The 27,803-nt window shown below is 36.4% G+C and overlaps 1 protein-coding gene across 1 annotated transcript in view; it reads right to left on the reverse strand.

Moving 5' to 3' along the window:
- Positions 1–12,209: 12,209 nt before the first annotated feature.
- Positions 12,210–27,803, reverse strand: part of AGMO (alkylglycerol monooxygenase) — a 138,977-nt gene continuing 123,383 nt past the window's right edge. Inside the window, 1 exon segment of the mRNA XM_057406227.1 lies at positions 12,210–12,602. Coding sequence (XP_057262210.1) covers positions 12,432–12,602 — 171 coding nt within the window. The 3' untranslated portion in view covers positions 12,210–12,431.

Here is a 27,803-nt window from a genome sequence, read left to right on the forward strand (position 1 = left end):
CTTGGGGCTTCCAAAGTCTAATTATTTTAGAGCTACAAGGCATGATTTGGTAGAGATTTGGGTAATGGGAAACATATTCTTCTGGGATCACTTCACTTTGGGGAGCTTTCCAGCTGTGAAACAGGCTCTCAAACTTAAAAGCTCTCCAAAGCTCTACCTGGCCCCAGGCCCAAATTTCCCTGTAACAAAAGTTGACTCGTAGAAGTACTAGTATAATATATTCACCCAAAAAACCTGCAACATTAAAGAATTGGTAAGATTTATGATAACACTAAAAGTTGTTAAAGTGTTTTTAAAAGGTCAGCTTTTCGCATTTAGAATTAGAAGAATGTTCATTTTATATAATCACCACATACCTAATTCCATATGCAATAGTGACAGCTATTTTGTTATATAAGATACATAAGGAGGCTTGCACATGACAGTATTAACTTCTTAAAATAAAGTGAAGGTTCCAATTTTTATCAGTCAGAAGTATCAGGGCTTTTTTTACTTTAGAATTATTTTTCTAGAAAACTGCTTTTATGGTGATGTCTTGTTTATTTCTTAATGTAAACATCAAGAAATAATAAATTCATTGAAATCTCTGTGTGTCTGGCATCACTTTGTAACATTTAAATAAAATGTATCACTTTCAAGACATATTTATAAAATAAAATATATGAAAGACAGGCTACTATTAAGCCCATTAGTAGTAATTTTACATTGCATGCACATGCAATGGTAGGTAAAAGTTGTCCCATGCACTTTGGGATCTGAATAAGGTGTGATTTTCATTCAGAATTGTTGAAATTAAAAAAACCCCAACAAACTCTGTTACTATCAGTATGAAGAACAGTTAGCAGTAATTTGCATAATCTAGCCTCTGGACTCTTACAGGCTCAAATCTGTTTAAAAGTGCAAAGGAAACCTCAGGTGTCAGAACAGACCTTCAGCATAAAATTCAGTTGTGCTCCAATATGATGGTTTCTTACACCAGCCAAACTGAAAATGCCTTCTTAACATGAGGAGAGTTACAAAAAACTGATAGAATTATGTATGCCATTAAACAAAGCCATTAAGCTTGAGGAAATTACACATACACAGAAATCACACACAGCAACCACCAAAATTCCCTACCATATCAAAACATCAGAAAAGCATACCATAAGAAAAAGACTTCTGTTGAATCCCAGGGAAAAACTCTTTCATGTTTATGGGCTCCATTTGAAGTCTGGAGCCCACATATCTCCTGAATTTAAGAAAAAAGCTCCTTGTAGATCAACAGTGTTTCAGAGTCTCTATAGTCTCTCCTGTAGTCCTCGCCTAGAAAAAGTCTTCTACAACCTCTTTCTGCTCTGCAATCATGATGTTTTTTTAAAAAGTTCCTTAAGACGATTATTAAAGTTTCAACTCTATACTAAGGGTGACTTTGAATAATATGCCAAAGCATGTATTTTGCTTTAATTCTGTCCTGATCCCTCTTTTTCCTTAGTTATGTCTCTTCCTTGCATTAAAAATTCTTCACACCTTTAAGAAAGCACTCCAGTCATCTAACTGAACAATAACATAAACACTTTCACCTCTCTAGTATATACAATAATGTTGGGCATCTGGAATAGAAACATGCAGAGGAGCAGAAGACAGAAATAAGCTCAGGCTGGGTCATTCCAGGTGAAACCTGGTCGGTCCTGAGGCAGAACAAAAAAGATTTCTGTTTGACCACCTACCAACAGAGTACATGGTACTTTTAGTCTGCGATTCACCAAGATGAGTGTTTAGGGAGGAGACTGGTTTGGCATAAACTGGCACGTGAGCTGTCTCCTTGTCAAAGAATAGGGCAACAGCCCAAATGACAAGTGTTCCTGGAATCAGTAACACTAAAGAGTGTTACAGCCAGACATGGGAATGCAGCTTCTGTACGCCTCCAGCTCCTCTGGGTCAGGAACAGGGGAAGGGAGATCTCAGATGGTCACATGTGCAATTCACGGTGCAACTCACGTCTCACTGGGTATACTAGTTTATATTCATTTCTGAGCAAAGCCTGCTGTCTGCTCTTGGACAAAAATTTTGTAGGAAAAGTACAATTATATCTGTCAAGTGCAAGGACTGAGCCAATAATCTGGGTTCCAGGCATCAACCTCAGTGTCATCAACCTGGGCTGTATTTTTACAGCCTAGGTAAGCTGTCACAGATAACTCAAAACAGACTGTAATAATAAATATCGGTAACAAAACCAAAATCTTAAACCAGTAACGTGTGGTTGCCTAATAAAATGTTAAGACAAAGATTCTATTTATTTATATATTTTTAAAAGAGCATATCTGTAGACACCAGGAATGAGAGAATTTGAAATTTATTTTCAGAAGGGATAAAAGTCCAGAATTGACTTGAGAATCTTTGATAATATTTTACAGATCCTAGGGGGAATGGGTGGTGGATGGCGGGAGAAGAAAAAAACCAGAAAAAACGCCCACCAAAACAAAACAAAACAAAAGGTACGGCACTAGAAAGTGGCCTCATTTTCTTTTGGGCGGTTTTCTTTATGTATCAGCAGTGCCTGATGCATACGTGTAGACTGAATTAAACAGACCAGAGTGAAGAGGCAGTGCATGTAAAATGACATAAAAGAAATTAATATCTTTGAAATTAATTTACCTGAGAAATTGTCAGGGTTCTTTTTGTTCTGTTTATTGCTTAAGATTATTCAGAAGGAAGTACTTGGTAAAATCAAAAAGTTTGTCTAGCTCACTATCTGATTTATAGCAGTGGCCAAAAGCTGATGCCTAGGGAAGAGTGTTAGCACATGTCAAGCATGCTCTGGTATCTTTCGAGAACACCCTCCCAGCCTCCAGTGATTTCCAGTTCACAAACTGAAAGATGATTATACACAGTGTCTATTGCTAGAGGCTGTGGCTTTTACTCAGTCCATCAGCTAAATAATCTAAATTCTAAAAATTATCTTAATTCAGTAAAATTTATTATGTTAATAGAACTATTATTTCACTAAATCTCTGTGCTGCAGATAACCCATAGGGCATGCTTTGTATCGTTACTTACAGTCTCCTGAAAGGTTCACTGCCTGCAGGGCAGGGGAGTCTGACAAGGAGCCTCACACCTAAACGCAGACAACACAGATACAGTCCCAGATGCAGTCCCTGGGAGAGTTCTCACTGACAACCAAGTGCGGCCTTGAAGCTGTTCTTCACACAGGAAGGACTTATTCACCACAGGGATAAAGGACCTGCTAGGGTGAACCTGAGCTTCACCAAAATTTCCATGCCCAAGTCCTACAGGTGAGACTGTACATAGGCAGCTTTTCTGCAGCCTGCTACCAAGGCAGCAGAACTGAGAGGCTGAACAGTCAGAGAACATCTGCCCTGCGCTGCTCTTCACAGCCGTAGCCATTGTTGGGCACCAGTCCCAATGCATGGAGTTATCCTAAACCCTAGGGGTACTCCTGCTCTATCTAGGCTTGCTGGTGCTTTAAATAATAATAAAATAATCATCATAATATTAACAACAAATCAACATTATTAAATTATTGGTCATAAAATTAACAAGGTCTTCAGACTCTATTTCCCAATGTCTTGCACGGCCTTGTTTTAAGTATTCCCAAGGAATGAACCTAGAAAGACAATTCCACAAACTAACAGATTTCACCATGAAAGAGACCTGCCAGGACTGCTGGAAAGTCATCATTTCAGACGGACCGTGCCACAGCTTGTGCAAAAGAACAGTGCAGCCTGTGCTGCTGCTGGGCAATGCTCCCAGCCCTCCAGCAACTGGCAGAGGCTCACCAAAAAAAGATTCCAAGGAAAAAGAAAATGGACAAACTGCCTTTTTTGGTGTGAACAGTTAAACACATAACTTTTTAAGCAATGACTGTTTCTATGGCTACTGAAGGACTAAGTACTCCAAACTTTCACAAACTGAAGAGGGCTAGGCAGATTGTGTCAGTGTGCCCATGAACTTATTCCTTTATAAGTCACTAGAATTTAAAACACTGCAAGAAGGTGAAAACAACAACACGACAAACAAACAAAACACTCCCATAATTAAATAAAAGAATATAAGTCAGAGAGAGGAGGAGACTGCTCTCCCATCCATGGATAACCTGTATTTGCCAGAGATACCCTGACTTGATGTAATGTTTTAAAGATACTTATTGCAAACTGCATGAAAACCATACCTCAGATTGAACAAGGCTTATTTCATCTGCTGCTACTTCCCTATGCAGAAAAGCCTGAACTGAATATACCACAAGGACGTGAGCAGTGTTTCTCCTTTGGCCACGCTCATCAGCATCAAACCAGGCCAGGACTACTGGCTTTCTATTTGCAATCTTACAGACGTTATCAGAGAACAGTACTCCCTCACCTTTAAACACAGTTGCTCTGAAACTTTCCCCTGGGTTTTGTTTCAGTAGTTACAGGAAGGAGATACATGAGTCACATTACACTTTCTGAAGGACCTCCTCGCATCACAGGCCTCCCCAGCAGGAATCTTACTCCCTGACACTTCCCTGCCACCACTTGAGTAGCAACTAAATCATTTTACCTGATCCACACCACCTGTTGGAATGTAGTTCTGGGTAAAAAGTCTCCATAATTCAGGTATTTGAAATCAGCTTTGTTACAAGAACCTGTGTACAGCAAATTACACTATTCTGGCAAAAATATTTTCAATGCTGTTCAGCATTCTGTACATCTTTATCTATCCATTATAAACACACACATACAAACTCATGAATCCACAAGGGATGCCATCTTTCTCCCATGGGTAAGAAAATCTGCATTTAAATCATGTTTATAGGTAGGGTTATACTGAATACTTGATTAACTCAAGCATAGGAATGCTGCCAGTATACATGGCCATGTATGCCATGCAAATTGTCTTCACTGAAGTCATCACTCATCTGTTTCTCTTCTGTCGCTGGTTAATTATTTCAGAAGCATCTTCAGAAGACATCAGCTATAAATCTCAACAAGTTGGCTCACTTTTTGTGGATCATGTTTGGTTTTCATTTAAAGATTTTTTTTTGTTTTTACTCCATAATTTTATTTAAACAAACATTAAAAGCTTTCAAAAAGATTCAGTTGCAGTAAGTGACCAAAACTTCAGTTAGTTACGTTCCTTTTTTTACAGGATGGTTACAAACACATTAGCAATGGTTTTCATTCTTTTTATTTTTCCTGGTTATAACTGAATAGCACTGTCCCAGTCATTATGGCGTGACCTCTGCCCCAGCAGCCATGGCAGAGCAGGCTAGCCTTTGCACATTTATCATGTCAGGACAATTTCAGCCATCATGATATATATGCTAAGGTCATGCTGCACACAGATTTTTCTTTTTTCTCTTATTTGCTCTTGCATGACTTCCCTTTTCTCACCTCAATCTAAAGAGAACTCTAATCACCTAACCTGTTTTGATGACTTTATGAAACAACTGTAGGTCTGCTAACACAAAGTGCGATTACATCTTGGTTCAGGGACTATTCTGGAAATTCAGCATAATGGATAAAGAACCTCAGTGACGATAGCTAGGTATAAACCATGGACTCAAAATGTGTCAGTGTGCTGAGATGAGACTGTCAAATGAAGAAAACTGTGGCATTATAAAAAAAACATGCTTATGGGAACGTCATAATAAACAAACAGCAATGGTTTTTGTTATAGGCCTATAGAAGTTATTGCGCTTTCATTTGTTCTGATAAGCAAACTTAGACATGCAGTCATAAACATTCAAATAATAGTGACATGAGTGAGACTTGTGGATCGGATCCTTCAGGAATTACTCATGTATATAATGTTAATAATGTGTGTAAACTTTTACAGTACCAAAATCTCAGTTTGTACGTTATGCATATCACATCATAAATTGTGTTATGCAAGCACCATTTCCAGTATTTTCACATCTTATTTTCTGCCAGCCTGGTAATGTGCATTTTTTCTGGTATCAAATAGAGACACCATTAAAAAAACCCAAACCAACAGACATTCACTTGCAATGAAGTATATGCAAGGGCTCCTAGGACTCTGCTCGGCTACAGTTTCCTTGGTTCAGTATGGAAAATCTGGCTGGGTTAAAAAAAAACTAAAATTTGGACTTCAGCCTGAGAAGGTCTGGCAAAATTCCTGGTTTATAGAATTCCTGCTGCCTGCTGCTTGTGTTCCAGGTAGTTCAATGCTTCAGAACCTTAAAGACTTCTGCTTTAGTAATTATTTTTACAGACTTCTTGATAATGCCAATTAATTGGTTCTCATGTGATTTAGTTCTTACTACTTACAGCATGTCATTCAAGTTTAAGTTCAAAATCAGATGGTAATAGAGCTGCTTTGAATAATATTTATTTAGTTTACGCAATACAGTTAACTTACAGTCAATGTTAAAAAAAAAAATAAAATATTACCTGCAAAGGTTTGGAACACAGGAAAATCTGTTGCGTTAGCTCAAGGAGATTAGAAAAATATTCAATGTGATACAACATCATCATAAATGTCTGTATTTCCATTTTGAGTCAATTTTACTTATCAGACTTGACAAGACTAATTTCGTATACTGATATTATTGAAAATTAAGTCCAACATCTTGGCTCCTTATTAATTTATTTTATTAAGTATAAGGTTTTCTGTGAAAAATTGGCAAAACCCATGAGTCTTGGTAATAATGCAAAATTGTAACTATCGTGATGCAGGGTGGGGAGGGAAAAAGAAAGCCTTACCTAGCTTGTCCTTTATGCTTTTTTACTACTATATGATTTCTTGATACAGTGAATATACAAACTGTAAGAAGGAATGACCCTTTTATTTAGTTCTTACATTTGGGGATAACTCAATGAGAATATCAAGGCATAATTTGACAAAGTGACCATGAAATATTATCTCATGATGACTGGGATAGGAAAAAGTACTAAGAAAGAAATAAAAAAAATGAACTTCACTTTAGAAATGATGTTTTCAATAAACTTACAGAACTGGTGGTAAGTTTTCAAGGAAAATTTATCTAAGGTGTAAAGGATTTAAGGAAAGTTAGCAATATCTTACGAAAAAAAAAATCCCACAACAAAAACAAACAAAGCAACAACAAAAATAAAACAAACCAAAGAAGCAAACAGAAAAATATTAAGTAAACGTTAAAAAAAACAAGCAATACACCAACACAGCAAACCAAAAAAACCCCTCATTATGAAGAAAGAATATCAAGATATAAGTTGCCCCAAATCATGAACTTTTCCTGATTCCAAACACAAGATGGAATGCACAGGAAATATGTGAAACATGCTGTAACAAAAGGTCAAATAAACTATTTATAAACAGATATATATGTATAAAAACACTCCTCACAAATATGTATGCATATCATAACAACTAACGTAGCCGTATGAAAAATAAACTGAATAAAACTATATCCACAAGAGACAAGTAACTTGTCCGCAAGTAACTTTTTAAATTGCAAGAGCAACTAAATACTGAAATACATTGCCTGGGGAATCACGACCATGAAAAGTCTTTGGAATAGGCTAGAAATCCATCTGCCAGGATGGCTGTTAGGAAGTGTTATTGACTCTGCCCTGGGGAAGGCAGGATTGGAGGCTTTTTCCATGATTCTTCCAGCCCTACAGTTCAGTGTCCATTTCCATTAATTCTATCAGTTTTAGATGGTATTCTGTGCCCTTCAGAGCCCAACCCATCACCTCACTTATCTTGTCTGTATGAACCTGGGTCACTTCACCATTCTTCCCTCAGTGTTATACTGAGGGTGGACCTGGTCCATCTCCTCGGTATTTGAGACCCAGTTGCTATGGTAAGGAAGAACAGGGCATAACACATGAGAAGGATGTGGTTATGCGGCAGTTGGGCTGGAGAGAATTGGGAGGGAAAACAAGGAAAGAGTTGAATTTCTGTGTTAAGTGTGTCTAAGGGTAAAGAGAACACAAATGTATATGAAATGCATTCACTAGTGTAGCATCACTTATCATGAAAGGGCAGTGAACAATGTTCACTGAACAGTGTTTTCATTTTTAAACACCTGATTAAAGGTTTCATTAAAAGTTGATTTCTGCTAGAATAACTATGACAAACTGCCATAGAGCATGTGAGGGTTTTCAAAATTATTGTTTTCCTGAAGGAAATACTTGTTGCAGTTTGTAAAGAATCATCAATAAGAGCTTGCCCACAGGACAAAGGTCATGTGCAGCCTGAGGAAACTCGGTCTTATTGGCTTAGGCACAGAAGCAATCTAGCACTGACCATGCTACGTTAGCGTGACATTCCACCAAGCCAATAAAGCTTGCATTTTGTTGTGGTTCATGTGCCTGAATTTTTACTAATTTTTAATCCTTTTCTGAAAAAAATGGGTTGATTGCCAAACAATGGGATTTTAAACAGCTGTAATATTTAGCTGAGGGTTCTTGGTTTGTGGGGACTCTTATTAAAAGGTAAGTAACAGGGCCAAAAACCCCAATGACTTTTGTCATGCTTTTTGTTGTACTTATTATTTGCAATGCATTTCAGGTATCTTTAAATCCCTGGAAGTGCAGTTGGCTAAAATAGCAATTAGTTTCTTGATTAGTGCAGAAAACAGTGTGAAGCCAGAGGGTAATTCCAAAGTTCCTTGCATATCCCTGATCCTACCTTTCATCTGCTGTGCACAGTGGTGGCCCTAACGCATGTTAGCCAAGGAAGACAGCCAAGGCTGAAAATGCCAAGTCCCTCTATGATAAAGCTACTAAACAGCCTAAATTCTGTCTAGCCCTGGAGCAGCAGGTCCCTGAAAGCCAGCAGAATTTGTTGTCCTGCCCTGTCTTCCCTTACTCTCAGCTCTTTGAGGGACAGGAAAGTGTTTCAAGAGAATCAGCCACATGAAGATTTTGGAAGGCAGTCACAGAATCATTAATGTAACTATTACCTAAACTATCTGCAACTTGACAACACTCTTACAGTATCTAGAACTCCACTTAAGTATGTGCAGACTCATAAGAGTTTCTTCTCCATGGCTGTCATTGTTGACTTTAGGAAAAGACTTTCATAATCTGAAGACCCTTCCAATAACCATGCCACAGCTTCTAACTCCATACTCCATATTAAAGCTTTTTATGAGGAACCTTCATATTTGAAATCTGAAGTACTTTAAATATCCATATTTACCTATGTACCTATCATAAACTTTACTGTAAACATGATAGCAAATGAAAATTCATATTTGTCTGAAAAGTAGGCTGCTTAGATACAAATGGCAAAGGTAGCAATAAGTTTTCATTAAGTTATTTACTTTAAATAACTTTAAAGTTTTCTTTAAGATATTTACTATTTCTCAGCTTCTTTTTGTTTAGATGTGATCACCGACGGCTGCTCTGTATTGAATATCAGCACTTTTCACACAACAAAAATTATTGCATTACCAGCAGATTTCTACTAGGAATTAACCATACAATTCTTGACTGCAAATGCATAAAATCAAAATAGCAAACTTTCATTGAGAATTGATATTTAGAGATCAAATAAAAAGAAGCCTGCAGTCCTCTAAATCCAGGTTAGTTTCTTAGTTGTGTGTTGGCAAAAAGTTATTATCAGCTCTTATGCACAAGAATTTGAATGAGATTTAACATAACATCTTAAATTGTAAACTCATTCTTGCTCAGGGAATTGCTGAAACAGGCACAGGCTCTACATATACAAAAACCTATGATTTTTTTTTCCATGAGCGCTTCTAGTCTCTTCTTAAACCTTTGTGAACTTCTTGCTTTTACAAAAACTTCTGAGTTCCAAGTCCAAAACTACATTTTGTCATCAACCACATACTTTCACATTATAAATTTTATTTTCCTCTTTTTTGGTTTTGCATTGATCACATGGCCTATTAGCATCAATTGATAGTAAGCAGTCTAGTACTTTTTTATTTGTTTTCCCATGTAAGCAGTACATTTATATGGTGCATCAATGCAGCAGAGGTTCATTGTGGAACCTGACAGTGTAAATGTATAAACTACAAAACCAGTTATTTCTCATTGCCACATTGAGCTAACTCATTTTCCTCAGCTGTGGTTTCTCTATAACTTGAGAGATTTGTAAAGTGACTTTTTAAGCTGAAAACTTTGAGAATTTTAAGGAGAAGAGGTCTGGGAAAAAAAATACTACCAACTACAGTGCACCAAATGTATCAGGGCTTCTTAGTTTTTAGTTTATAATAACACCGATAGTTTTAATCTCTGAAGACTAGAGGACATTCCCCAGTAGACAAGTATGCTATTAATATGTTACTGTCTTAGGCAGATTTATTTTCATTTCTGTTAGTTTTTATGTGCCATCACTAAACCCAAGCACATGATTCTGTCTGTATGCCTACTCTCCTGTCAGCAGATTGGTTAAAGCTGATTAAGTGTGTACTCAGATGGTCTCAGTATTCAACATCCTATTTACTAGGGTGTTTTTAAGCTAATCTAATAAAAGATAAAGGATGAACATTATTTCTGTCTATATTTATTAATTATCCTACCTTTTTTTGAAAATACTACAGCTTATAGGTATAGCACACAGCAGCTCTGCAGGAGTAACAGGTGTATCTTAATCTTTTGTTTAATTTTTTTTTTTTAACACAGATGTGCCTAAGGCAATCCTTTTGAGTATCTAGGAGTATGAATCAAAAAGCCAACATCAAGAATGTGGTGACATTTTAATATTTCAGAATATTACCTCTTGAACAGCTCATGACAAGATCAAAATGCCTGTAATACTACAAATAATGCTACTGGATGGATGAGCCAGCATTTGGTGGGTAGTCCGTAAGAAAGAAGTGATGCCTAGCAGATTAAGGATCAAACAGGAGCAGTAACTAGAAAAGTCATGAACAATCATAAGAAAAAAATAACATTGTCAAATTATTACACAAATTCTCCATTACTAGTTTCTCAAGAGATTAAAAAAAAAAATAATAAAATAACAGGACAGAAGAGTTGGTGATTTCAAACAAAATTTTTATTTTGCTTTTTAACAAAAGGGATTAAAATGTTTTTTTTTACAAAAGCCTAAAAAAAAAATCTAAATTTTAATGAATTCTCAGGAAGTTTGCTTTCTTAATCATAATATTGTCAAAACAAACTTCTAGTGCCAAACAATGCATCACAAACATCAATGCACCTGTAAGTGCTAGCAATATGTGACCACACCTCTATTTCTGTGTATTTGATAGGCAAAACCAAACTCAGACTTCAGAATATAGTCTAGAGCAAGGAAAAGGGTGCCTGCTGATATGGCTTATCATTATGAAGACAAATACTGATTTATTTTTCAAATGTGTTTCCTATGATACATACTATATACCATATTCTTTGAAATATAGCGTGTTTGTGTATGTGTGGTTCTCTATATGTTCTTCAAATATATTTATATTGTATTTTTATTTATATATATATATAGATGTGAACACATAGATTTTCATTCTATTTCTAAGTTTCGTCTGTTCTTTTATTTTCTCCATTTGTCTTCTTAAAGAAGTGGACAAAAGCGGAATTTCATGACAGATAACCTTCTTTGGTATTCATTTCAGTAGGGAGTAAACAGGCATGAATGACCTTCTTGTCTTTACCTTTGATTTTTAAAATGTTTCTTGGCACTTTAACAAATGGTTCACCACACTTCAACTGAAGGGGAAGAAGACGTCAATGACTTGATGGATGCTTTTTACTATAAGTAGAAAGCTGATATTTAGCACCATGTAGTCTCAGGGTTTATTTTATAACCCTCCTGAATATGTACAACTGAATTGCTAGAATATATTCCTAAGAATATTGTTAAATCTTTCTGCTTGAAATCTCTGAAGATTAAATGCTATGAAAAGACATATAGCATTTTCCCTGAAAAGATTACTATGAAGCAAATCTGAGAAGATTTTGCTCCCAAATCTTTACTGGAATTTGGTATTAGTTTTGGATACAAGGATAACTCAAACTTCTGTGACAATGTTAAGAGTTCACATTATGTTGAGACACATAAATAATTTCACAGCATCAAAAAAAAAAACAACCAAATACCAAAACAGTTATTGACTGAGGTTTCTAAGCTCTTTTCTGAGCTCTAAAGAAAGAACTTTCTATAAAGAACTGTCATTAAAGTTGTATGCATTAAAAAAATAAAATAAAAATCAAGTTTATAATAATGACATAAGCCCATGGCTACAAAACATACATTTTGGGAGTGGGAAAGAGGGCCTTTGATTTTCTGTGCAAGAACCCTCTGGTAGTTGGAGGCATTTCCTTTGCATTACATCCAAGGTTCATTTCATTTTTAACCTACTGTTGGTTCCCACATCCTTTCGCAACCAGCACATGCTAATGGGAGATGACAGACAGACTTATATAAGTCACTTGGGGCCAGCTCCAATAATAGACTTTGATGCCTTAAATTAGATGTCACTCCACCAAACCATACTCAACAATCCCTCACAGAGATGTCTAGGCAGGTTTGGGGCTTTTTTCTTTACTTTTTGAGCCGAAACCACATCTGCTGTTATGTCTTTTGGCATCAGTACATTTGAAATTTCTCATCTTTCTATAAGGTAACTCGGGAATTTCCAGATAGAAAAAGAAAAATAAATATAGGACTTCCGTGAAAGTGATGTGTACCTAGAATAAAAGATTAAGTCTTACAATATTGTCAAATCAGTATTAGTATACAAAGTGCACAAAAAGACCTGCCAGAATGGTCAAAAGCACAAGTGGAATTTGATCCATATTACTTTCCTATATAAGGACTGTTATCTCTGTTCCATTCCCTGCTTTCCTTACCAAAAAGTCTTTTCACAGGTGCTTGCTGCTTCTTTTGTAACTTATTTAATCAGCTCTACCTGCGCAAGTCAAGTGTGAGCACATACAAATGCCAGCAAATCACAATGGTGAAACTATACCTACACACAGTCCACAGGAGACCACCATATGCATAACACTCTTTCATATTTACATTGTTCCCAGTTCACAGGACCCACTGCTAGTCTGTAACTGAGTTCAAATGCACAATTCAAGGTATTCTAATACAAAGTCTGAGAACCCTCATTTCCTGAACTTACCTATTTTTACTCTATATTGCCAAAGTAAGACGTGCACATAGCTATGCTCAGTTTTGCCGTCACCCTTTTATACTCAGGAGTAGCTCTCCACCACATTTTGTATTCTGCTGCTTGAGGAAAGTATAGGCATTATCTTAGCTTGCCCTCTCCACTTTCCCCCTTTCATCTCACAAGCACCATGATTTTACTGTTAATTTCCTGTTGGACTATAAACATTATCTTTCTCTTCTTTTTTTTTTTTTTTTTCTTGTTTCCTTTGCTGGCGTGTTCTGCAGCTCCCCACCCTTTTGTATTTGTCTCCTAATTGTGGCTAGCCTGAAAATTAGTTCTGAAAGTGGCTCCTTTTACTCAAAAGTATTTTTTTTTTTCCCTAAATATCCGCTCCCCACTGACCTTCCCCTCTTTTCTGTCCTTCCAAGATAGGTTTACAAAAGTTCAGCCAACCCTTCCATTGCATTGAATAGATTATTTATTTTTAAGTAATCACATTGAGGTGTATTGTCCGGTCTAAGTAGAGGCAAATTCTTTAATACTTCTATTCCTCCTTTTCAGTTTGACAAACTGTTTCAATCTTTCCAGCATGGACATTAACAGTCTACTTTTAGATTATAGAAATATTTTCCAAATTCTTCCTCACTAACATATAAATTTGTACTTTGATAATGTAGGATGTCCTAAACATTATAGTGTCAAAGTCATTATAATTCTTTTTTTTTTTGGTAAGTTAATTTGCAAACCTGAAGTTCTGAATTTCCAACCTATAAAACAAATGGTGGCATAGAGATTTAGCGATACAATACGTGGGGAAAAATACCATTTGCTCTCCAAAAAATTATATTTTCCACTTTCATCGGGAAAGCAAAAGGCATAAGACCTTTGTCTCTATGGCCTTACTATAACTTTAGTTCAATGGGATTCCATGGAATATGGGAAGACTTATTAATCCCCCAAGGCCTCTAAACTGGATATTTTTCCCTTCTTCAGCCTCTCTTGTAGGCGGGGTTTTTCATTTTCTAAAATCCTCTTAAGAGCTGAGGCAGTGGAATTTCAGGCTTCAGATTTAATAAAGGAATTCTTTTCCCTTGGGTATGCAAAATTGAGAAGAGGTATATGCAAGTTCAAATCCAAAATGAATAGAATCATTTCACATCTTTTTTTTTAATTATTATCCAGTTCAGGTGACTGGAGAGCAATGACAGGTCAGTCAGTAACATGGCATCAATACAAAAGTATGCACATTTCAAATATCGAGGTGTATACTATCTCACCAATGAGATCTTAATTAAAAATGACAATTTACTTGCATACTGCCTAAGTTTATTGAAAAGATTTATTTCTATACCTAATGAACCATAGAGAGCTGTATAAGAGGATATTACACTGTGGAGCTCCTATAAGTTCCGCATTCCTATTTAATTATTACTCTACTGAATGGTAATTAATTATGGTCATTTTCTCTGACAGCTTTCTGTCAGGCAGCCAGGTGTAATCTACAGAACACATAGAAAACCTACAACATTAAGATTTATACTACTCTACATGTAAAACATTGAAGCAGAGAACACTAAAACCCTCTCTGATTTATGACTGAAAAGGCAACAATATTGAGTTTTGGGGTTTTTTTTCCAAGGACTTATGCCTAGATTAAACTGATTTGGACACATAAATGGCAGGGCCTTTATTAGGCAGATCCAAAAAATGCAGTGCTTCAAGAGGCTTGTGTTCAGTGACTATCATTCTGTGAAGTTAGCTGAACATGTAAAATTGCAAGCACCATTATTTACCAAAACGAGAAAAAATATTATTTGGCTGCCTGGTTAATGTTTAGGCATGGACTATTAACTATAAGATTTTCAATTTACAATTTTGATTTCTTAATATGCCTAGTAGCTACATAAACTCTATCTCAAAGGGACTTTCAAAGCATCTGTATACTTTATTGTGATATTTCACTCCAAAGAAGATCAGTAAATGTATACAGCTGCATTATTTTCTTATCAGAAAATCCTGTCTAAATGACCATGGTCCAATGCCCTGCTCAGTGCTTCCATCAAATGGCTCCATCAGGGCAGGAAGCTTGGATTTGTCTCAGTGGTAATATAAGATTTTTTTCAGTCTGGGAATGCTGATTTAACACCTCTGCTTGAGGACATAGTTCTCAGCATGAAAGGTCTGTGCCCCTGTGCTGCTACCTATGACCCTTTTTTGTCCTCCCAAACAATATATGCAGCTTCCAGCTGCCAGATTCCATTTCTGGTATCATACAAAGATTCAATGCTCTCCAACAGTATGAGTGATTCTCCAGTGATCTCCAGGACAAAGTGTACTGTGTACCTGATTTCAGAGCTTCTCCCTCTCAGCAACAGCAAAGCATCTGCTGCATGGCCTAAGACAGGGTCCTCACAAAGGTCACAGATCCATCCTTACAAATTCTTAATGTATCATTGGCTAAAAAAAAACTCTGCTAAGCCATAACAGTGCCTATTAATGTATAATTCAGCAACTCTTCAGGGTAGTCTTGTCAGCTTACTATTTTACCACCATTGACTTCAGCAGCTGAAATAAAATTAGGTTTCAAAACGGGAAGGATTACAAACAAGCCTTAAACTGTCCTTTTTTCGTATAAGTTTATAACCTATAACAAGAATTTACAGATAAGAGAGACAATTGGGAGCACATGCCTTAGGCCAGCAGCCATCTAAATGTTTCTTTTGGGCTAGCCCTCCAGCACACTGGTTCTTGTCTTTTGAGAGCCCTGAAGGAAGCAGATTCTGAAAAAGGGTTTAAGGAAGACATTAGTAAATAGTAACTTAAGAAATCAGCTCAATAACATAGTGGAGTAATCAGACAGAATGAACACTTGAACAGCCAGGCACAGTCTCAAGATAGATCTCCCCGATGACAGGAGGTCATGAGAGACTAATGCCGTGCAGTCAGGAGCATGGAGTAGGAGAGCAAGAATTTGGGTGTAAGATCCAAAGATACAGACAAGAAGTTTGAACTTGCTAGGGCTGGATTTGGTAGAAGTTAAAAGAAAAGAGTGGCATGAATCACAAGTTATCTGGCAGGCATTATTATGTTGCAGTTTGTTCCCTTTGGGGAAAAAGATGTTTCAGAATCTTTTTTCAAACTGGACTGGCAACTATCACTTGGGGGACCACAAGCATGAAGGGCACATCAAGCTAACGATGAGTGGTTTTCTTCCTCTCACATTCTTCCGTTGGCCTTCTAAAAAATTAAGTCTTTCAACATAACAGGAAATTAATACTAATTTATATACACGCTCCAGCTGAAATAATCTGCTGAATATGTGTGATTACAAACACCTCTGTTTAATTCATTTCATTTGCAGGGGTAATTTTCATTACAACTCATCTTAGTCCAGCTTCACTAAAGCCAGTTATAGAGTCTGCCTAAAGACGGAGCAGATAAATATGCTTTACAAGGCAGACAAGATTCTTGTTAGAAATGAGTAAGGCAGAAATGATCATAAGCATTAATGTAACTCCCAAAATAATAAAAAAAGTATTTCCTCAAATATTTGCACTCAGCTCATCTGAAATGACTGGGAGTTATCCAGGACCAGCCAGGATCAGAACCTAGGTTCTACTGACTTTAAACACTAAGCATTGTCTAAATTTGGTTAAACTTAGTTTATGTCTGAATTTGGAAATAAGTGAGGCTAGGGGAATTTCACTTTCAGAGTTCTTGTCAGACTTTGCCCACTTAATCCTTTAATTGGATGTTGAACTTTCTAAGCATAAAACCAGAAACTGTACACACTTCTCACATGCGAAAAATATTGTGTATGAAACTGATGAAGATCAGAAGACTTAGCTTCAGAAAATGTTTTTAAAGTATAAAAGTGTTCACAGTTTTGTTATTTTTTTTTTTTTTTAGGAGAAAATAGAATCCAGAAGTATTTAACTATATTGTTTTATACTAACATGGATGATACAGTTGACAACATTTAATGAGTTTCCCAATATTTATTTCAAAGTAGCGTTTTACATCTTGAAATGAATACCAGGGCTGGCAGGTGTCAAGACTCAATAGGAATTTACTTTCAGAGTAATAATGCAAATTACACATTTGAATTCTACAAAGAAAAGAACAGCAGTAAAGTATGTAGTGACAGTACTATGAAGTTTGTAAAAGGTGTGATGGATAAGGCTTCCTGGTATATCTGTTTTACCCAGCACAACAAAATTTTTGTGACTGGCACTGAATGAAGAATGTACTTAAATTTAGCTATGGGACCAAACATTTTAATAGCTTAAAATTTCACTATGGTTCTTGCTATTTCCAGAGCCTAAATATTTTGCTCTGATTCAGCATTTCTCTACAGTCTCTTTACTAAGTTTATGCTGAACAGGAAATCTTCTAACCCCAACACAAGTTCACTGATTCCCAAGATGATAGAACAGAAATCAATAAAAGAGATAATTTCCTTAGTTATTTTATAGTAATGTTGAGAGAAAGTTCAAGACTTATTTAATAGTAAAAACTAGTACAAAAGTTAGGTGTCTGTATCATTATTAATAAACTTTAGTATAAACCAAGAATTATTTGTATGTTTATTTTAAATGTAATTATATAAATACTCTTAAAAAGTAGCACATCTATACAAGTTATTTGAATTTTGTAAAAATGTGCTACTAGCCCTACCTAAACAAAAATAGAAAACACAGACGCAATAAAATCAAAATCCCATGGAAGCTAGGGACAATCAAGAAGTGAATGCAGACATATAAAATCTTCTCCATAGACAGAGAAAATTTTCAGCATTTCAGCCCAGTAAGGTAACTGCCTTGTGTAAAGGCCCAGGTTAGTGGAAAGAAAAATACAGACTACAATCCAGCAAAGATTTAAAACACATGCTTAACTTCATGCACCTAAATAGTCCCATTAACGTGAAGTTAAGCATGTGTGCAAGTTTTTGTAGGATCATACTCAAGTGACATCCCTTTGATGAATGTTTCTTCCTGTGTTAGCAGGGAACAGTGTTTGATCAAGCCAGCATGAGGTTAAGTGCCCTTTATCTTTCACCTCCCCACTTAGAGAACTCTACTATGTTGGTGGGGGTGAGAATGAGGATGAGAGAAGCAGCACCCAATCCTGAAGGTATACAGTTCAAATTCGGGTTATTTTAAGAAGAGGAGCCTCTAACATAGCTGAAACTGAAGATCTAATTCTAAGATTTATATTCTGCAGTTCCTGAGCTGCTTTGGGTTGCAAATTCCTGATCAATACGCTTTAGACTTTTTTTTCATAACTTATATCTAGTGATTAATACTGAAATAGCTCTGCTGATTTCCAGATTAATCTTGTGCTAATAATACACCAATCATTTTCTTTTCTGTTCCACTCCAACTATGATAAGAGGCCCATTTGTGTATATAACCAGTTTGGATCTTAATCGCAATGGCAGTGATTGAAAAATAGCTGCATAATATACCACACTGAACAACTGTGAGACTAAGCTGAGATCTAATTATACATTCCTGGCTTAATGTATCTTCAGGAATGTTCAGTACAGTAAGAATAGTACAACCTATATACGATGAGAGAAGTGTGCCACAACAGACAACAAAGTTTTGTGCAGAATAAAAACAAGAATTCAGGGAACTATGTTTCCTTCAACAATGTAACTTTGAATTGCTTAAGGTGTTTCATAGGGTTAATTCTAGATGTTCTTTACAAACACAGTAATCATACCTAATAAACGCATTATAATGTGGGCATTCTTGGATGCATTTTCAACTCAGTTAAACCAACACAAAGAAAGATTCTGTCATTTGCTTAACCAGTCATAGAATCATAGAACAGTTAGGGTTGGAAAGGACCTTAAGATCATCAAGTTCCAACCCCCCTGCCATGGGCAGGGACACCTCACACTAAACCATATCACCCAAGGCTTTGTCCAACCTGGTCTTGAACACTGCCAGGGATGGAGTATTCACAACCTCCCTGGGCAACTTATTCCAGTGCCTCACTAATTTAACAATAGGCAGGAATGGATCCTCCAAGTTCCTGTTCTCATTTCGAAGTAAAAAGGTTGGATTTTTTTTCCCACCATTTTGATTGAAAATATATTTTGTTACACTTCTTCTAAATAGAGGTTTATAGCTGCATGTAACAACTGCACTATAGACTGCCCTAGAAAGACACATTACTAGGCTGTATATGCCACAAGGATCCAACCACACATGCTTCCTAAAATGAAAAAGAATTCAAAATATATGAAGTATACCCGGCGAGAATATAAAAGACAATTTAACAAAAGGACAAAAGGAATCCACTCTAGATCTTTTGGTGAAGAAAACCAACTGAGGATTATTAATGGCCACAGACACTTAGTGGCCGTGAAAAATGTTGTAAAAAGCTAAACTGATCTAGAATAGAAAGAGAATAGAAAGCTGAGAAGTTGTGTGGAAAAAAAAAAAGCAACATAAAACCCAAACCTTCTTTTTCTTAAAAGCTGCTTTAATATTCCATATATTGTTCTAACAAAGAGTGGATTTGAATGTATTTAAATAAGGAATTGTATTAAACCTAACAACTGACTCATTACACATCGCTTGAATTGTAGCATCCCTGAATTATGTTTTGTGATGGCTTTGCATATTTCTAACTTTACAGCTAACACCCCTTCCAGTTTTTATTATCACCTCGTTATTCCCATTCCTCCTTCATGATGTTATGGTGACTAAAAAATATGTGACTAGAAAATAGTAGCCTTTCATACTTCAATCCCCTAACTTCCCCTGGGGGAGTGGATTACTGCATCATAATACTGGTATCAGTTAATGCTGTGGGCTTCACTCAACTTCAAAGCAAAGATATTAAAGGCTCATTTTCCACTACAAGGCAGGTGTATTTTTATTAGGTCTTTTTCAAAATTGCTATGACTTCACTCATGGATATACTGCCAACAGCCATTATTGAAAGCTGGACTATAATTGCTAAGGAACATGCCATGTCTGAAGCACTAAACCAGTGTTACTGCAATCCTCCAACAATTGACTGAAACCAAGTGTTACATCATTAGAGCTGAATTACAACACACCCATGGCGTATTTTCCATGTGTGCTATTTTAAACATTAGTAGAGAAAAACCTGGATATAAATTCACAGATCCCTAATTTGTTCAAAATTCATGAACAATAAGGGCTGTCTGACAGGCTCTGCTGGCTCTATTTTAGTCAGAAATGTCACGCACCATAATTAAATGTCTGTTTGGCTTTTATTGGAGATGGAAATGCTAGCTTTAGTTATAAATTTAAACAACCTGTCACATGGGGAGACTCCACATTTGTATAGTTTAGGAAAGTTTAGCAATTGTAATTGCTCCAGGAAAGACAAACAAACTAATGGAAACTGTTCTGTTTCTTAATTGGCTTTTCATTGGAAAAACTAAAAAAAAGCGAATGTGGTTATGGTATAGCTTTCATCTGTTTTAGACCAAGATCTTTGCTTTGGTAGATAAAGTCAGTGCATCAGGACTTTCAATTGCTGTTGCTTAATTTTCATGCAGAAATTAACTGACAAATAGAGTGATCACAGCTTCTAGGTTAAGAGAAGATGCTATTGACAAGTGGCAGAAAAATGCAATCAGTCTTCCAGAAAAATGTCCAGTTCAGTTCAGCACAGTTTGCCCTGATGTTTTCCAAGTGGAAATATTTTGCCGTCACACTGGTATGCAGAGGCTATTATACTTTAAGCAAATCCTGCAATTTTTCTACTCAGCTTCAGAAATTTTACAGTGCCCAGATTCCAGTGGAAAATATTTGATCACTCATATGCTTGGATAGAAATTTGTCACCTGGAATAGAAATCAGAGTAAACCTGCCAGCATCCTTATGCAGACAGGCTCTGCAGATATATACTAGGCAAGGTCTCTGCCAAATAACTTGTGTCTGGCCAATACCACCTTTCAAAAAGTCTGTGAATACCAGTTGCCAATAAAGATTCATTATACCATGTATAGGTAAATATTATCTTAGCTTTTGCATCTACAATTTTAAGCTTACACAGTAGCAATTCATTTGCTCTCCACATACTACCTGTCTGCAAGTTTCTGTACAGTAGCCAATCACAATATTCACACTTCTCACTAACACCTAAACAATATTCTTCTTTTACTTAAAATAGATCACCGTCAGATGCAACCATTTCAAAGTTGTTTTTCACTGCACACAAAGTATGTACTATGGCTATTTGATATAGTAATATCACACGCAAAACTTCACAGTAGATGTTATAATCATTTAAGTCTTTTCCAGATGCACTGTTTTTCAAGAAGCTAATAATTTCAGCTGGGTTCTATAATCTATTTAAATGTATAATATTTTCAACTTCTGAAAATGTATGCATACATTAAATTAACGGAAAAAATAATACTATCTTTATATCTCTCATAGTGAAACTTTGGAGCCATTCCCTCAGGCATGGTAGATCCTCCAGAACAGTCCCAAATCATGCACTGGGTTACAGCTGTTAAAAATTAAAAATATTTTAGAAGGTGCTTGTACTAATTTCACCATAAATGTTTGCCTATACATCTTCATTTTCTCTTTAGAAAGCACATCACCTCAGATTATTTCACTTCAGAATACTGTTTACTTTTTTGTTGTTATGAAGCTTCTCAAGCAGTTTTGTTGATTTAATTTTCATTTTAATTTTACCACTATTTTCACCTATGTGAACTACATGACAACAACCTAGTGAATAGATACTAACATTTGATTCCTAGCAGTAACACTTAGAAATCTTTTTCTTTTTTTTTTATGTTTCCTATTTACCTGACAAATTAGATTGCTTTTTCCTCTTCTTCCTTTCCTTCTATTACATCCTGACACACAACATCACCACCTCAGTTTTTCTAACCTCTTCCCATCAAAAAGTCTTCCAGTGTCCATAAGCCTCACTAGCATGTCAGTTATTTCAAGCTCTTTCCTCAAACCTTTCTTTACTGTTCCTCCTATATTACTTTAGATTTTCTATGGTGTTTATTCTTTCCTTCTTTCTGGAAATAATTGTGAATAATAAGGTTTATTTTAGAGGGCCTTCTTTCACATGAAGAGAGCTAATAAATGAAGTTTTTCCCATATTAAAGGGAAGTGTCTACATGCTTTTATGTTCATCAGCCAGGACAGCTAATGCCAAAGAGCAAGGAGTTAACTCCTTTTTAGCACCTTGATCTCTGATTCTTCTGGCTATTGATCTGTCATAAGCATTGTTTAGTGAATTCTCAACTCGACTTCAATTTATTCCCGCTTTTGCAGAATAAGTTGGTGGCTGAACCACTGCTATATCACAGATGAACCCTCAGTCAGTTCCTTCTGATAATAGCAAAATCTGTTTGCAGCATTAGAGCACTCTCCTAGTTACAGCATGACCAGGGATCACATTTGGTCCAACACTGGGGGTGTTGGTTAATGAGATAATGAACATGAGCCGGCAGTGTGCGCTTGCAGCCCAGAAAGCCAACCGTATCCTGGGCTGCATCAAAAGGAGCATGACCAGGAGGTCAAAGGAGGTGATCCTGCCCCTTTACTCTGCTCTTGTGAGACCTCACCTGCAGTATTGTGTGCAGTTCTGGTGTCCTCAACATAAAAAGGACATGGAACTGTTGGAATAAGTCCAGAGAAGGTCCACAAAGATGATCAGGGGACTGGAGCACCTCCTGTATGAAGACAGGCTGAGAAAGTTGGGGCTGTTCATCCTGGAGAAGAGAAGGCTGTGTGGAGACCTCATAGCAGCCTTCCAGTATCTGAAGGGGGCCTATAGGGATGCTGGGGAGGGACTCTTCATTAGGGACTGTAGTGATAGGACAGGGGGTAACGGGTTAAAACTTAAACAGAGGAAGTTTAGATTGGCTATAAGGAGGAAATTCTTTCCTGTGAGGGTGGTGAGGCACTGGAATAGGTTGCCCAGGGAGGTTGTGAACACTGTGAAAGGCAGTGTTCAAGAACAGGTTCAACGAGGCCTTGGGTGATATGCCAAGGTGTCTCTGCCCATGTCAGGGGGGTTGGAACTTGATGATCTTAAGGTCTATCTTAAGGACTATCATTTTTGCTCTGGGTCCTAGTAGTGTCTTGAACAACCTTCAGAATACCTGGATGCCAACTAGTTTGACATCACAGTTAATAAAGGAAATACCTACTCTTAAGAAGCACATTGCAAACAGTGATTGTAGTGATGAAGTATTTTGTTACTCACAGTCCAGCCTCTCATTAGTGCATTAAAATACTGATTTGCTACTATAGAGTGCATGGACAGCAAGGTGCTTTAGGACTTCCTTTACACAGCAAAGGTAAAAACCAGCCAAATGTTAACTATGAGAACCCTGTAGCACTAAAGCAACAGTTGAAAAGTAATTTCCTCTCTAATCTTAATTTTTATATTTTGAAAGCATTATTTTTTAAGCCAGACTGGCCAGAAGAATATTTTAGAGCTGTTTATTTTAGTGTGTAATAACACCTGTAAGGTGAATATAATTGTTTGCGCTTGTGAAGAGATCTCTTTACATTGATGACTTCTCTCAATTATTTTAACAGTGAAAGCAAAACAAAACAGCAAAGTAAGTGAACTACCAAATTTTATCTAATAACAAGACAATCTGTTCTGCTCAGCAACATACTTCAAAGTGCATATTTAACCAGAATTTTTCAATTTTTTAGCTCCCATTAAAATAAAACAACAAAGTGTTTCATGCATTTCATGTAACGCTAAGGGTTATTTTTAAGCTAAGCAGTATGAAAATGCAGGAGGAGAATTAGCTCCAGAGAGCTGGCATTCCTTAGAAATTACTGTACATGAATAGTTACACATGCATAATTATATAATTACACTTGATGGCAGCAATAGCACATAAAGAAGACTATTAATAGCACCTAAAAACTGCAGAAATCTCATCAAGGCAAATATCCTCTAAAAGTATGAAAAGGTGGCACTTAATGCAGAATATATTTTAGTTTTACATTTCAGCGTGACAATTACCATGAAAGAAAGGATCAAAGTCAAATGGCACAGCTGGCAGCTTGAGAATAATTTAAGAGGTGAACTGGCACTAGCTTTTTGGTTTCAGTAAGATGGACTGCATTAACTGTAATAGGGAAATGATGCTGGAGAAAAGTCATACAGCATTCTTGCCTGGCATTAGTACAACATTAGCTGAACCTGCAGTTTGATAATTTCACACAAATTTTAAGGGAGAAAACTTCTGCTAATGAATACGAACAACAGCAATGCCTCCTCTGCAGTTTTGGGACAAAACAATAATCTAGAGCCACATTTAGGCTTAAATAACTGATTCAGGAACTCATGAGCCCTGATGAAATAAGATTAGGATGTGCCTATAGCAAATACAATCATAGCACCTCAACCTTGTCCTCAAACTACAAAGAGATAATCTGTCTGCAAGAACATACATAAATGCTTTATAAATCAGAGCAGCTGGGCTGGAAGGATGTAAAACAAGCTGTACAGATAATGCTGTACAAACCCAAGGCTCTTCTCTCATTTCCCATTCTCCATGTAAAGTTTGAATTTTACAGTATTGAAGAAATGGGATCACAGAGGCAACTTCTTGTTGTCCAGTTCCTTTACAAAGGGAGTAATAAAAAGAGTTTGGGAGAATGTACAGCTCCTCCTTTCCATCCTTACCCTAACTCCTTCCCAGATCATTAGGGTATGCTTTGGAGCAGCTGTGCCCTGCATGGACTGGAGAGTGTCTGCTATGTCTGCCTTCCCTTTCTTCGCCCATTTTCTTCCACCCAGCTTTTAATCTGGCTAATATTTGAACATGCATACCCTGTCCAACAAAGGGTAATGTAGCATCTGATAATACACGAGAGTCACCAGTTTCCAAGTCCTTTCCTCAAAGAAGGCTGTACCTTGGATGATGGCAAAAGTGTGACCTGTCTTAGCTGAGTTTTATTCAAACAGATGGACATTCAGCAGAAGACCTACATTTATTTCTTTTGCAAGGTATTAAGCACAGCTTCAGTTTCTTATCAATTAAGCCAACAATACAGTTGCCTTTCAAACACAACTTTTCAAAAGATGCTTTGCATTCTAAAGACTCTAAGCCACAAGGCAAACATTTGCCCACACAAACACTTCTGAAAATCAGAATCTCCTCCTCCAAGTGCATTATGGGTTCTCTGAAACTACTGGCATATATGCCCAAATATACACAGTTTAACACACACAGATTTTACGGTCACAATATGTTTTTCTGTAGCGTTTAATAGTATGGATTACTGCACATTACAAAGCAAAATAAAATCATGAAGGCCATGGAATTTGATCTCCACAAAGATCAAAATAAAACAGCAGAGGATGTAAAGTGTTGGTTGGGCAGGTTTTATGTGGACTATTCGGGAAAAATGGACCAGTTTTGCTTGCATGCTGCTTTCACAGCTACTATTTTTGTTAGTTTTGCAATCTGATGCTTTTGATTTTTATTTAATCCTAATAACTGCCGAAAGCCACTGAGTTTACAAAGCCAAAAAAGTAAACCTGGATCCACTAAAGATCTTGCTTTCCTATTTCTTAACTCTCTACTAACCAGGAATGGAATGGTCGGTTTTACATCGCTGGAAGAAGCAGATTTGATTAATCTTGTAGATTGAGACTTTTTATTGCAACTTGGCAGAAATTAGTAGATGCTTAGAAGGTGATAAATGGTCCAACATGACACGCAAACCCATCAAATTAAGACGGCACCAATTTATATAAAAATGAAGGCTATAAAACTACATTTGTTCTATGGCTGTTATTAATCAGAGTAACACTGTATAAACTGACATTACAGTGGGAAATAAAGTTATATATTAATATACTGTGCTACCATTTAAATTTGTTTCTTGCTCTTTCACATAATTCATTGTCAGCTATGCATGACATATATGCATAAAACAGAGACACTATTTCCCCCCACCCAATATATGTAACCAGCTCTCCTTCAAGAGAGCTCCTTCTCCTTAGAAAGCATTTTCTAAGATCTTCATAAAGTCTCTACTGAGAATTTCTTACTCTAGAATTATCTATTTCAAGGAAACTACTTTTGAGTAATGCGTAAGGACAAAAAAAATCACGGTGTGAAAAAGCTGATCTGAATCTCAGGCCCTAATGTTCTACCAATACCCAGGGCTTTGTTAAAACTTGGGAGTGTTTGCTTTTTTTAATATCCAGTTTCCCTCTGCTAATGGAAAGCTTCTTACTTTCAATGGCAAGATTCTCATATATTCAGACAAAGCACTCTATTAACTCTCTCTGCTCTTGGAAGTAGAGATCAATTCAACAATATCAAACAACTTATTTCTTGAAATACATAATTTCAAGATAAATGAATTTATGACAAGTTGAAGGCTTTTGATTTTATTTTAAATGGAGAAGTTTGAATGAGATGGCTTTGCTTCAGGCAATACTTACCTCTGGCATTTGATTGTTATTTTATAATAGTGGGAAAAAAAACCCCAAACAACTGTAAAGTGGAAAAGAAAAAGTGTGTCAGCCCAAGTAGAATGAAATATTCCCAGTACCTGCCTCTAACTTTCTACTTGTTTTTGTTTGTCTCTTATTTTGCAAAAGAAATGAAAATGTTTCCACTTTTCATGAACCTAAGTTATTTTGTATCTTTATTTGACTCTGCTTAGTGAACCAGAAAATAATGGTTTTCTCTAGCTCTCTCTTACTTGAGTCAACAGGGAAGAACATATTGGGCAACGGCAGTTTGAGACTCCAGCAGAGCTGCTGTCTTTACTGACCAATTCAAATATTCAGCACATTGATAGAACAAAATACGCTCACTCTTGTGAAGTTACTGACAGAGGGCCATAAAATGGTAGGAATAATTCTATCTGAAGCAAAGAGATTTGATCAGAAATCTTGGGCTAGGATGAAAATACACAACTGCTGAAACTGGTTAAAATTGTTCTTTTTGGAAATTCTCCATATATGATTTTTTTTTTTCCTTTTTAGTTTTCAGGGCTTTTTTAAAATTAATTCTTCTGTGTAAGTCCTCATATGAATCTTCTCCACTCCCTTTCACTATTTTTCCCTTTTCATATATAAGAAAAAAAAAAAAAATTTAAATTTATGAAGCTCTTCTCGGTTGTTGATATCTTGGTAACACATGTTTAGGTCCAATTTACAAGTCTGACAGTTGAATTCCTGAGTTTTTACACATTTTATAGTCTGGGGATGCATTTTAATAAGCCTCAGATAACCCCAGGACTAATTATAATTCATACATAGTATGGAGGACACATTTGGAATAGACTCAGTATAGTCCAACAGTTTCATTGAAAGCAAGGACAGCCCAACAAGATACTAGAGTTAGACTACTCAGCTGAAGATAACAGAGAACTTTTAAATATACGCTTTCTAAAGAAAAAGAGTTTCTAAAGAATGAGTTTTCTAAACAAGGCAACTGTTCAGTAGGCTTCACTCAAAGTCAGGAATAAAAAAAATTACAAGGAACTTAACTAGGATGATGGCAGCTCTATTGAATGCTTACACAGTACACAGAAGCTGTGTAGACCCTTTTATGTAGGCACAAAGGCAGGTATCTGCCTTAAGATGTTATCATCTAACTAGATTGTTCGCAGATAAAGGAAAGTAGAGATAGATATGGAGACATGTAGATATAAAACAGTGCAGTTAATAGGCAGATATTACTTCTTAACATCCTGCTTAACTACCACTTTTAACTGTTTCCTAATACCTGACCATTCTTTGTAGCTGACTT

This window comes from Pezoporus wallicus, unplaced genomic scaffold, assembly GCF_028554395.1.
Source record: "Pezoporus wallicus isolate ANWC-B61680 ecotype Strahan unplaced genomic scaffold, APGP_CSIRO_Pwel_v1 contig_5879, whole genome shotgun sequence".
NCBI lineage: Eukaryota > Metazoa > Chordata > Aves > Psittaciformes > Psittacidae > Pezoporus > Pezoporus wallicus.